The sequence below is a fragment of the Engystomops pustulosus genome, chromosome 8, assembly GCF_040894005.1.
Source record: "Engystomops pustulosus chromosome 8, aEngPut4.maternal, whole genome shotgun sequence".
NCBI classification, from domain to species: domain Eukaryota; kingdom Metazoa; phylum Chordata; class Amphibia; order Anura; family Leptodactylidae; genus Engystomops; species Engystomops pustulosus.
In genome coordinates this window covers 8,636,210-8,649,865 of record NC_092418.1, presented here as the reverse complement: position 1 = coordinate 8,649,865, position 13,656 = coordinate 8,636,210, and the positions used below count along the sequence as shown (strand labels likewise).

General features: G+C 56.0%; 1 protein-coding gene across 1 annotated transcript in view; it reads right to left on the bottom strand.

Annotated features, from left to right (window-relative positions):
* The window catches only part of CORO1A (coronin 1A), a 39,800-nt gene that overhangs the window by 621 nt on the left and 25,523 nt on the right, over positions 1 to 13,656 (bottom strand). The window contains exons 5-10 of the mRNA XM_072119562.1: positions 1,314 to 1,495; positions 926 to 1,045; positions 721 to 825; positions 493 to 638; positions 363 to 420; positions 67 to 288 (exon numbers count right to left, since the gene is read on the bottom strand). Coding sequence (XP_071975663.1) covers positions 67 to 288; positions 363 to 420; positions 493 to 638; positions 721 to 825; positions 926 to 1,045; positions 1,314 to 1,495 — 833 coding nt within the window. The remainder of the gene's footprint in view (positions 1 to 66; positions 289 to 362; positions 421 to 492; positions 639 to 720; positions 826 to 925; positions 1,046 to 1,313; positions 1,496 to 13,656) is intronic.

Here is a 13,656-nt window from a genome sequence, read left to right as displayed (position 1 = left end):
GGACCTGGCGTGTTATTATGTTGCACTGCCCCCCAGGAATGTCTAGGATTTGCCCCTCCCTCTTACCGTACAAGCTCCGCCCCCGCCGGAGGACTGGCTGCGTTTGGGCAGTCGTACGTTGAGGATGTTCTTGGTGACCTTCAGCTCGCGGCTCTTGCTCGGGGCGTAGCCGTCCTTTAGGGAGATGAGCAGCGGCTCGGCGTCCTGTCCGGAGAGCCACTCCTCGGCTGTAAGCGCAGGGTCCGGGCCGATGGTGTCCGGGTACAGATCCTCCTGGAACAGGTCAGACTGCGGAGGAGAGGAGCGATGGTCAGGCCGTCCCCCCAGTGATGTCACCCCCCCATGTAATGCCAGCACCTCACCTTGCGGGGCACCGTCATGCCGATCGGCTCGCACTTCCTCTCGAGCAGCTTGTAAAATCTATGAGAGTAAGAGGCACATGAGGCGCAGTCCTGGGGGGCTCCAGTAGGGGGCGCCCTCCTCACTACTCACCTTGCTATCTCACATTTGTTGACCTCCAGGCCGCGCTTTGGCATGTAGCCCATCCCCCGCTGCGACTCCTTACTGCTGTGCACGGACAAGTAATGGACGTAGGGAGACTCGTCCGTCACCTCGAAGTATCGGATACTGCTGTCCCCCTGTAACCACACACAGAGACGAAGCTCCTGAGACCCCACAACCGAGTGTAACCCAGAAAAGTGCAAAGGTCTCAGCACCCACCTTCCCGCACAGGTAGACGATGTTTGTATCGGGGTCGAAGAAGGGGATGAGGACCCCACTGCTCGTGTCCAGCTCCTGCAGGGTCAGCGGAGAGTCAAAGGCCTTCTGTGGGGGGAAAAAGGGGGAGGAGTGAGCGGGGGTCCGAGAGACTCCGGACCTCAAGGGTTCTAGACCCTCATTATATAGAATGTCATCCTGGTCTCACCGTGTCCCATAATGCCACCTGCCGCTCGCTCATCCGACTGAATCCCGTGGTAAGTATCTGGTCATCGGACACAAAAATGGCGCGGACCGGGCGGCTGCCCTCATGGGCCTTGTCCTTCTCCTGCAGGAAGAGAAAACGTGTCAGGAGGCGGGTGTAATGCTCTGCAGGCAGGGGGTTGTAATGCTCTGCAGGTAGGGGGGTGTAATGCTCTGCAGGCAGGGGGGTGTAATGCTCTGCAGGCAGGGGGGTGTAATGCTCTGCAGGCAGGGGGGTGTAATGCTCTGCAGGCAGGGGGGTGTAATGCTCTGCAGGCAGGGGGGTGTAATGCTCTGCAGAGGGTGGGTGTAATGCTCTGCAGGCAGGGCGGTGTAATGCTCTGCACACTCACCGCTTTAATGGCCCCTGATCTGGGCTCTATGATGCGGATCTTCTTGTCTTTGCAGGAGGTGCAGATGAGGGAGCCGTTCCTGTTCCAGGCCACGCTGTATATGAGGTCGCTGTGGGTCTCGTCTATGGAGATGATGGACTGTCCACAGCCCACGTCCCAGATCAGGATGACGTTATCACAGCCTGGGGACAGCAGAGTGTAATAATAAGGAGGCCACACCTACCCACAATGGCTAACAGTGCACCCTGTGCCCCCTCTTACCTGCACTCTCACAGATAACAGTGCAGCCTGTGCCCCCTCTTACCTGCACTCTCACAGATAACAGTGCACCCTGTGCCCCCTCTTACCTGCACTCTCACAGATAACAGTGCACCCTGTGCCCCCTCTTACCTGCACTCACAGATAACAGTGCAGCCTGTGCCCCCTCTTACCTGCACTCTCACAGATAACAGTGCACCCTGTGCCCCCTCTTACCTGCACTCTCACAGATAACAGTGCACCCTGTGCGCCCTCTTACCTGCACTCACAGATAACAGTGCACCCTGTGCCCCCTCTTACCTGCACTCTCACAGATAACAGTGCACCCTGTGCCCCCTCTTACCTGCACTCTCACAGATAACAGTGCACCCTGTGCCCCCTCTTACCTGCACTCTCACAGATAACAGTGCACCCTGTGCCCCCTCTTACCTGCACTCACAGATAACAGTGCACCCTGTGCCCCCTCTTACCTGCACTCACAGATAACAGTGCAGCCTGTGCCCCCTCTTACCTGCACTCTCACAGATAACAGTGCACCCTGTGCCCCCTCTTACCTGCACTCTCACAGATAACAGTGCAGCCTGTGCCCCCTCTTACCTGCACTCTCACAGATAACAGTGCACCCTGTGCCCCCTCTTACCTGCACTCACAGATAACAGTGCACCCTGTGCCCCCTCTTACCTGCACTCACAGATAACAGTGCACCCTGTGCCCCCTCTTACCTGCACTCTCACAGATAACAGTGCACCCTGTGCCCCCTCTTACCTGCACTCTCACAGATAACAGTGCAGCCTGTGCCCCCTCTTACCTGCACTCACAGATAACAGTGCACCCTGTGCCCCCTCTTACCTGCACTCTCACAGATAACAGTGCACCCTGTGCGCCCTCTTACCTGCACTCTCACAGATAACAGTGCACTCTGTGCCCCCTCTTACCTGCACTCACAGATAACAGTGCAGCCTGTGCCCCCTCTTACCTGCACTCACAGATAACAGTGCAGCCTGTGCCCCCTCTTACCTGCACTCACAGATAACAGTGCACCTTGTGCCCCCTCTTACCTGCACTCACAGATAACAGTGCACCCTGTGCCCCCTCTTACCTGCACTCTCACAGATAACAGTGCACCCTGTGCCCCCTCTTACCTGCACTCACAGATAACAGTGCACCCTGTGCCCCCTCTTACCTGCACTCTCACAGATAACAGTGCACCCTGTGCCCCCTCTTACCTGCACTCTCACAGATAACAGTGCAGCCTGTGTCCCCTCTTACCTGCACTCTCACAGATAACAGTGCACCCTGTGCCCCCTCTTACCTACACTCTCACAGATAACAGTGCACCCTGTGCCCCCTCTTACCTACACTCTCACAGATAACAGTGCAGCCTGTGTCCCCTCTTACCTGCACTCTCACAGATAACAGTGCAGCCTGTGCCCCCTCTTACCTGCACTCTCACAGATAACAGTGCACCCTGTGCCCCCTCTTACCTGCACTCACAGATAACAGTGCACCCTGTGCCCCCTCTTACCTGCACTCACAGATAACAGTGCAGCCTGTGCCCCCTCTTACCTGCACTCTCACAGATAACAGTGCAGCCTGTGCCCCCTCTTACCTGCACTCTCACAGATAACAGTGCACCCTGTGCCCCCTCTTACCTGCACTCACAGATAACAGTGCACCCTGTGCCCCCTCTTACCTACACTCTCACGGATAACAGTGCACCCTGTGCCCCCTCTTACCTGCACTCTCACAGATAACAGTGCACCCTGTGCCCCCTCTTACCTACACTCTCACGGATAACAGTGCACCCTGTGCCCCCTCTTACCTGCACTCTCACAGATAACAGTGCACCCTGTGCCCCCTCTTACCTACACTCTCACGGATAACAGTGCACCCTGTGCCCCCTCTTACCTGCACTCTCACAGATAACAGTGCACCCTGTGCCCCCTCTTACCTGCACTCACAGATAACAGTGCACCCTGTGCCCCCTCTTACCTGCACTCTCACAGATAACAGTGCAGCCTGTGCCCCCTCTTACCTGCACTCTCACAGATAACAGTGCACCCTGTGCCCCCTCTTACCTGCACTCTCACAGATAACAGTGCACCCTGTGCCCCCTCTTACCTGCACTCTCACAGATAACAGTGCAGCCTGTGTCCCCTCTTACCTGCACTCACAGATAACAGTGCACCCTGTGCCCCCTCTTACCTGCACTCACAGATAACAGTGCACCCTGTGCCCCCTCTTACCTGCACTCTCACAGATAACAGTGCACCCTGTGCCCCCTCTTACCTGCACTCTCACAGATAACAGTGCACCCTGTGCCCCCTCTTACCTGCACTCACAGATAACAGTGCAGCCTGTGCCCCCTCTTACCTGCACTCTCACAGATAACAGTGCACCCTGTGCGCCCTCTTACCTGCACTCTCACAGATAACAGTGCACCCTGTGCCCCCTCTTACCTACACTCTCACAGATAACAGTGCACCCTGTGCCCCCTCTTACCTGCACTCTCACAGATAACAGTGCACCCTGTGCCCCCTCTTACCTGCACTCACAGATAACAGTGCACCCTGTGCCCCCTCTTACCTGCACTCTCACAGATAACAGTGCACCCTGTGCCCCCTCTTACCTGCACTCACAGATAACAGTGCAGCCTGTGCCCCCTCTTACCTGCACTCTCACAGATAACAGTGCACCCTGTGCCCCCTCTTACCTGCACTCACAGATAACAGTGCACCCTGTGCCCCCTCTTACCTACACTCTCACAGATAACAGTGCACCCTGTGCCCCCTCTTACCTGCACTCTCACAGATAACAGTGCAGCCTGTGTCCCCTCTTACCTGCACTCACAGATAACAGTGCACCCTGTGCCCCCTCTTACCTGCACTCACAGATAACAGTGCACCCTGTGCCCCCTCTTACCTGCACTCTCACAGATAACAGTGCACCCTGTGCCCCCTCTTACCTGCACTCTCACAGATAACAGTGCAGCCTGTGTCCCCTCTTACCTGCACTCACAGATAACAGTGCACCCTGTGCCCCCTCTTACCTGAACTCACAGATAACAGTGCAGCCTGTGCCCCCTCTTACCTGCACTCTCACAGATAACAGTGCACCCTGTGCCCCCTCTTACCTGCACTCTCACAGATAACAGTGCAGCCTGTGCCCCCTCTTACCTGCACTCACAGATAACAGTGCACCCTGTGCCCCCTCTTACCTGCACTCACAGATAACAGTGCACCCTGTGCCCCCTCTTACCTGCACTCTCACAGATAACAGTGCACCCTGTGCCCCCTCTTACCTGCACTCTCACAGATAACAGTGCAGCCTGTGCCCCCTCTTACCTGCACTCTCACAGATAACAGTGCACCCTGTGCCCCCTCTTACCTGCACTCACAGATAACAGTGCAGCCTGTGCCCCCTCTTACCTGCACTCTCACAGATAACAGTGCACCCTGTGCCCCCTCTTACCTGCACTCACAGATAACAGTGCACCCTGTGCCCCCTCTTACCTGCACTCTCACAGATAACAGTGTACCCTGTGCCCCCTCTTACCTGCACTCTCACAGATAACAGTGCACCCTGTGCCCCCTCTTACCTGCACTCACAGATAACAGTGCACCCTGTGCCCCCTCTTACCTGCACTCACAGATAACAGTGCACCCTGTGCCCCCTCTTACCTGCACTCACAGATAACAGTGCACCCTGTGCCCCCTCTTACTTACCTGCACTCTCACAGATAACAGTGCACCCTGTGCCCCCTCTTACCTGCACTCACAGATAACAGTGCACCCTGTGCGCCCTCTTACCTGCACTCTCACAGATAACAGTGCACCCTGTGCCCCCTCTTACCTGCACTCACAGATAACAGTGCAGCCTGTGCCCCCTCTTACCTGCACTCTCACAGATAACAGTGCACCCTGTGCCCCCTCTTACCTGCACTCTCACAGATAACAGTGCAGCCTGTGCCCCCTCTTACCTGCACTCACAGATAACAGTGCACCCTGTGCCCCCTCTTACCTGCACTCACAGATAACAGTGCAGCCTGTGCCCCCTCTTACCTGCACTCTCACAGATAACAGTGCACCCTGTGCGCCCTCTTACCTGCACTCTCACAGATAACAGTGCACCCTGTGCCCCCTCTTACCTGCACTCTCACAGATAACAGTGCAGCCTGTGCCCCCTCTTACCTGCACTCACAGATAACAGTGCACCCTGTGCCCCCTCTTACCTGCACTCACAGATAACAGTGCACCCTGTGCCCCCTCTTACCTGCACTCTCACAGATAACAGTGCACCCTGTGCGCCCTCTTACCTGCACTCTCACAGATAACAGTGCACCCTGTGTCCCCTCTTACCTGCACTCACAGATAACAGTGCAGCCTGTGCCCCCTCTTACCTGCACTCTCACAGATAACAGTGCACCCTGTGTCCCCTCTTACCTGCACTCTCACAGATAACAGTGCAGCCTGTGCCCCCTCTTACCTGCACTCACAGATAACAGTGCACCCTGTGCCCCCTCTTACCTGCACTCACAGATAACAGTGCACCCTGTGCCCCCTCTTACCTGCACTCTCACAGATAACAGTGCAGCCTGTGCCCCCTCTTACCTGCACTCTCACAGATAACAGTGCAGCCTGTGCCCCCTCTTACCTGCACTCACAGATAACAGTGCACCCTGTGCGCCCTCTTACCTGCACTCTCACAGATAACAGTGCACCCTGTGCCCCCTCTTACCTGCACTCTCACAGATAACAGTGCACCCTGTGCGCCCTCTTACCTGCACTCTCACAGATAACAGTGCAGCCTGTGCCCCCTCTTACCTGCACTCACAGATAACAGTGCACCCTGTGCGCCCTCTTACCTGCACTCTCACAGATAACAGTGCACCCTGTGCCCCCTCTTACCTGCACTCTCACAGATAACAGTGCACCCTGTGCGCCCTCTTACCTGCACTCTCACAGATAACAGTGCACCCTGTGACCCCTCTTACTTACCTGCACTCTCACAGATAACAGTGCAGCCTGTGCCCCCTCTTACCTGCACTCTCACAGATAACAGTGCAGCCTGTGCCCCCTCTTACCTGCACTCACAGATAACAGTGCAGCCTGTGCCCCCTCTTACCTGCACTCTCACAGATAACAGTGCACCCTGTGCCCCCTCTTACCTGCACTCTCACAGATAACAGTGCACCCTGTGCCCCCTCTTACCTGCACTCTCACAGATAACAGTGCACCCTGTGCCCCCTCTTACCTGCACTCTCACAGATAACAGTGCACCCTGTGCCCCCTCTTACCTGCACTCTCACAGATAACAGTGCACCCTGTGCCCCCTCTTACCTGCACTCTCACAGATAACAGTGCAGCCTGTGCCCCCTCTTACCTGCACTCTCACAGATAACATTGCACCCTGTGCCCCCTCTTACCAGCACTCTCACAGATAACAGTGCACCCTGTGCCCCCTCTTACCTGCACTCTCACAGATAACAGTGCAGCCTGTGCCCCCTCTTACCTGCACTCACAGATAACAGTGCACCCTGTGCCCCCTCTTACCTGCACTCACAGATAACAGTGCACCCTGTGCCCCCTCTTACCTGCACTCTCACAGATAACAGTGCAGCCTGTGCCCCCTCTTACCTGCACTCTCACAGATAACAGTGCCGCCTGTGCCCCCTCTTACCTGCACTCTCACAGATAACAGTGCAGCCTGTGCCCCCTCTTACCTGCACTCTCACAGATAACAGTGCCGCCTGTGCCCCCTCTTACCTGCACTCTCACAGATAACAGTGCACCCTGTGCCCCCTCTTACCTGCACTCTCACAGATAACAGTGCACCCTGTGCCACCTCTTACCTGCACTCTCACAGATAACAGTGCACCCTGTGCCCCCTCTTACCTGCACTCTCACAGATAACAGTGCACCCTGTGCCCCCTCTTACCTGCACTCTCACAGATAACAGTGCAGCCTGTGCCCCCTCTTACCTGCACTCTCACAGATAACAGTGCACCCTGTGCCCCCTCTTACCTGCACTCTCACAGATAACAGTGCACCCTGTGCGCCCTCTTACCTGCACTCTCACAGATAACAGTGCACCCTGTGCCCCCTCTTACCTGCACTCTCACAGATAACAGTGCAGCCTGTGCCCCCTCTTACCTGCACTCACAGATAACAGTGCACCCTGTGCCCCCTCTTACCTGCACTCTCACAGATAACAGTGCACCCTGTGCCCCCTCTTACCTACACTCTCACAGATAACAGTGCAGCCTGTGCCCCCTCTTACCTGCACTCACAGATAACAGTGCACCCTGTGCCCCCTCTTACCTGCACTCTCACAGATAACAGTGCACCCTGTGCCCCCTCTTACCTGCACTCTCCCAGATAACAGTGCACCCTGTGCCCCCTCTTACCTGCACTCTCACAGATAACAGTGCAGCCTGTGCCCCCTCTTACCTACACTCTCACAGATAACAGTGCAGCCTGTGCCCCCTCTTACCTGCACTCTCACAGATAACAGTGCCGCCTGTGCCCCCTCTTACCTGCACTCTCACAGATAACAGTGCACCCTGTGCCCCCTCTTACCTGCACTCTCACAGATAACAGTGCACCCTGTGCCCCCTCTTACCTGCACTCTCACAGATAACAGTGCACCCTGTGCCCCCTCTTACCTGCACTCTCACAGATAACAGTGCAGCCTGTGCCCCCTCTTACCTGCACTCTCACAGATAACAGTGCAGCCTGTGCCCCCTCTTACCTGCACTCTCACAGATAACAGTGCAGCCTGTGTCCCCTCTTACCTGCACTCTCACAGATAACAGTGCACCCTGTGCCCCCTCTTACCTGCACTCACAGATAACAGTGCAGCCTGTGCCCCCTCTTACCTGCACTCTCACAGATAACAGTGCCGCCTGTGCCCCCTCTTACCTGCACTCTCACAGATAACAGTGCAGCCTGTGCCCCCTCTTACCTGCACTCTCACAGATAACAGTGCACCCTGTGCCCCCTCTTACCTGCACTCTCACAGATAACAGTGCAGCCTGTGCCCCCTCTTACCTGCACTCTCACAGATAACAGTGCAGCCTGTGCCCCCTCTTACCTGCACTCTCACAGATAACAGTGCAGCCTGTGCCCCCTCTTACCTGCACTCTCACAGATAACAGTGCACCCTGTGCCCCCTCTTACCTGCACTCTCACAGATAACAGTGCACCCTGTGCGCCCTCTTACCTGCACTCTCACAGATAACAGTGCAGCCTGTGCCCCCTCTTACCTGCACTCTCACAGATAACAGTGCACCCTGTGCGCCCTCTTACCTGCACTCTCACAGATAACAGTGCACCCTGTGCCCCCTCTTACCTGCACTCTCACAGATAACAGTGCAGCCTGTGCCCCCTCTTACCTGCACTCACAGATAACAGTGCACCCTGTGCCCCCTCTTACCTGCACTCTCACAGATACCAGTGCAGCCTGTGCCCCCTCTTACCTGCACTCACAGATAACAGTGCACCCTGTGCCCCCTCTTACCTGCACTCTCACAGATAACAGTGCACCCTGTGCCCCCTCTTACCTGCACTCTCACAGATAACAGTGCACCCTGTGCCCCCTCTTACCTGCACTCTCACAGATAACAGTGCACCCTGTGCCCCCTCTTACCTGCACTCTCACAGATAACAGTGCACCCTGTGCGCCCTCTTACCTGCACTCTCACAGATAACAGTGCAGCCTGTGCCCCCTCTTACCTGCACTCTCACAGATAACAGTGCCGCCTGTGCCCCCTCTTACCTGCACTCTCACAGATAACAGTGCACCCTGTGACCCCTCTTACTTACCTGCACTCTCACAGATAACAGTGCACCCTGTGTCCCCTCTTACCTGCACTCTCACAGATAACAGTGCAGCCTGTGCCCCCTCTTACCTGCACTCTCACAGATAACAGTGTACCCTGTGCCCCCTCTTACCTGCACTCTCACAGATAACAGTGCACCCTGTGCCCCCTCTTACTTACCTGCACTCTCACAGATAACAGTGCAGCCTGTGCGCCCTCTTACCTGCACTCTCACAGATAACAGTGCACCCTGTGCCCCCTCTTACCTGCACTCTCACAGATAACAGTGCAGCCTGTGCCCCCTCTTACCTGCACTCTCACAGATAACAGTGCACCCTGTGCCCCCTCTTACCTGCACTCTCACAGATAACAGTGCACCCTGTGCGCCCTCTTACCTGCACTCTCACAGATAACAGTGCAGCCTGTGCCCCCTCTTACCTGCACTCTCACAGATAACAGTGCACCCTGTGCGCCCTCTTACCTGCACTCTCACAGATAACAGTGCACCCTGTGCCCCCTCTTACCTGCACTCTCACAGATAACAGTGCAGCCTGTGCCCCCTCTTACCTGCACTCACAGATAACAGTGCACCCTGTGCCCCCTCTTACCTGCACTCTCACAGATACCAGTGCAGCCTGTGCCCCCTCTTACCTGCACTCACAGATAACAGTGCACCCTGTGCCCCCTCTTACCTGCACTCTCACAGATAACAGTGCACCCTGTGCCCCCTCTTACCTGCACTCTCACAGATAACAGTGCACCCTGTGCCCCCTCTTACCTGCACTCTCACAGATAACAGTGCACCCTGTGCCCCCTCTTACCTGCACTCTCACAGATAACAGTGCACCCTGTGCGCCCTCTTACCTGCACTCTCACAGATAACAGTGCAGCCTGTGCCCCCTCTTACCTGCACTCTCACAGATAACAGTGCCGCCTGTGCCCCCTCTTACCTGCACTCTCACAGATAACAGTGCACCCTGTGACCCCTCTTACTTACCTGCACTCTCACAGATAACAGTGCACCCTGTGTCCCCTCTTACCTGCACTCTCACAGATAACAGTGCAGCCTGTGCCCCCTCTTACCTGCACTCTCACAGATAACAGTGTACCCTGTGCCCCCTCTTACCTGCACTCTCACAGATAACAGTGCACCCTGTGCCCCCTCTTACCTGCACTCTCACAGATAACAGTGCAGCCTGTGCCCCCTCTTACCTGCACTCTCACAGATAACAGTGCACCCTGTGCCCCCTCTTACTTACCTGCACTCTCACAGATAACAGTGCACCCTGTGCGCCCTCTTACCTGCACTCTCACAGATAACAGTGCACCCTGTGCCCCCTCTTACCTGCAATCTCACAGATAACAGTGCACCCTGTGCCCCCTCTTACCTGCACTCTCACAGATAACAGTGCAGCCTGTGTCCCCTCTTACCTGCACTCACAGATAACCGTGCACCCTGTGCCCCCTCTTACCTGCACTCACAGATAACAGTGCACCCTGTGCCCCCTCTTACCTGCACTCTCACAGATAACAGTGCACCCTGTGCCCCCTCTTACTTACCTGCACTCTCACAGATAACAGTGCACCCTGTGCCCCCTCTTACCTGCACTCTCACAGATAACAGTGCAGCCTGTGCCCCCTCTTACCTGCACTCTCACAGATAACAGTGCACCCTGTGCCCCCTCTTACCTGCACTCTCACAGATAACAGTGCACCCTGTGCCCACTCTTACCTGCACTCTCACAGATAACAGTGCACCCTGTGCCCCCTCTTACCTGCACTCTCACAGATAACAGTGCACCCTGTGCCCCCTCTTACCTGCACTCTCACAGATAACAGTGCAGCCTGTGCCCCCTCTTACCTGCACTCACAGATAACAGTGCACCCTGTGCCCCCTCTTACCTGCACTCTCACAGATAACAGTGCAGCCTGTGCCCCCTCTTACCTGCACTCTCACAGATAACAGTGCACCCTGTGCCCCCTCTTACCTGCACTCTCACAGATAACAGTGCACCCTGTGCCCCCTCTTACCTGCACTCTCACAGATAACAGTGCACCCTGTGCCCCCTCTTACCTACACTCTCACAGATAACAGTGCACCCTGTGCCCCCTCTTACCTGCACTCTCACAGATAACAGTGCAGCCTGTGCCCCCTCTTACCTGCACTCTCACAGATAACAGTGCACCCTGTGCCCCCTCTTACCTGCACTCTCACAGATAACAGTGCACCCTGTGCCCCCTCTTACCTGCACTCACAGATAACAGTGCACCCTGTGCCCCCTCTTACCTGCACTCTCACAGATAACAGTGCACCCTGTGCCCCCTCTTACCTGCACTCTCACAGATAACAGTGCACCCTGTGCCCCCTCTTACCTGCACTCTCACAGATAACAGTGCACCCTGTGCCCCCTCTTACCTGCACTCTCACAGATAACAGTGCACCCTGTGCCCCCTCTTACCTGCACTCTCACAGATAACAGTGCAGCCTGTGCCCCCTCTTACCTGCACTCTCACAGATAACAGTGCACCCTGTGCCCCCTCTTACCTGCACTCTCATAGATAACAGTGCAGCCTGTGCTCCCTCTTACCTGCACTCTCACAGATAACAGTGCCGCCTGTGCCCCCTCTTACCTGCACTCTCACAGATAACAGTGCACCCTGTGTCCTCTCTTACCTGCACTCTCACAGATAACAGTGCACCCTGTGCCCCCTCTTACCTGCACTCTCACAGATAACAGTGCACCCTGTGCCCCCTCTTACCTGCACTCTCATAGATAACAGTGCAGCCTGTGCTCCCTCTTACCTGCACTCTCACAGATAACAGTGCCGCCTGTGCCCCCTCTTACCTGCACTCTCACAGATAACAGTGCACCCTGTGTCCTCTCTTACCTGCACTCTCACAGATAACAGTGCCGCCTGTGCCCCCTCTTACCTGCACTCTCACAGATAACAGTGCACCCTGTGCCCCCTCTTACCTGCACTCTCACAGATAACAGTGCCGCCTGTGCCCCCTCTTACCTGCACTCTCACAGATAACAGTGCACCCTGTGCGCCCTCTTACCTGCACTCTCACAGATAACAGTGCAGCCTGTGCCCCCTCTTACCTGCACTCTCACAGATAACAGTGCAGCCTGTGCCCCCTCTTACCTGCACTCACAGATAACAGTGCACCCTGTGCCCCCTCTTACCTGCACTCTCACAGATAACAGTGCAGCCTGTGCCCCCTCTTACCTGCACTCTCACAGATAACAGTGCAGCCTGTGCCCCCTCTTACCTGCACTCACAGATAACAGTGCACCCTGTGCGCCCTCTTACCTGCACTCTCACAGATAACAGTGCACCCTGTGCCCCCTCTTACCTGCACTCTCACAGATAACAGTGCACCCTGTGCCCCCTCTTACCTGCACTCTCACAGATAACAGTGCACCCTGTGCCCCCTCTTACCTGCACTCTCACAGATAACAGTGCACCCTGTGCCCCCTCTTACCTGCACTCTCACAGATAACAGTGCACCCTGTGCCCCCTCTTACCTGCACTCTCACAGATAACAGTGCACCCTGTGCCCCCTCTTACCTGCACTCTCACAGATAACAGTGCACCCTGGGCCCCCTCTTACCTGCACTCTCACAGATAACAGTGCACCCTGTGCCCCCTCTTACCTGCACTCTCACAGATAACAGTGCAGCCTGTGCCCCCTCTTACCTGCACTCTCACAGATAACAGTGCAGCCTGTGCCCCCTCTTACCTGCACTCTCACAGATAACAGTGCACCCTGTGCCCCCTCTTACCTGCACTCTCACAGATAACCGTGCACCCTGTGCCCCCTCTTACCTGCACTCTCACAGATAACAGTGCCGCCTGTGCCCCCTCTTACCTGCACTCTCACAGATAACAGTGCACCCTGTGCCCCCTCTTACCTGCACTCTCACAGATAACAGTGCAGCATGTGTCCCCTCTTACCAGCACTCACAGATAACAGTGCACCCTGTGCCCCCTCTTACCTACACTCTCACAGATAACAGTGCAGCCTGTGCCCCCTCTTACCTGCCCTCTCACAGATAACAGTGTCGCCTGTGCCCCCTCTTACCTGCACTCTCACAGATAACAGTGCACCCTGTGCCCCCTCTTACCTGCACTCTCATAGATAACAGTGCAGCCTGTGCCCCCTCTTACCTGCACTCTCACAGATAACAGTGCACCCTGTGCCCCCTCTTACTTGCACTCTCACAGATAACAGTGCACTCTGTGCGCCCTCTTACCTGCACT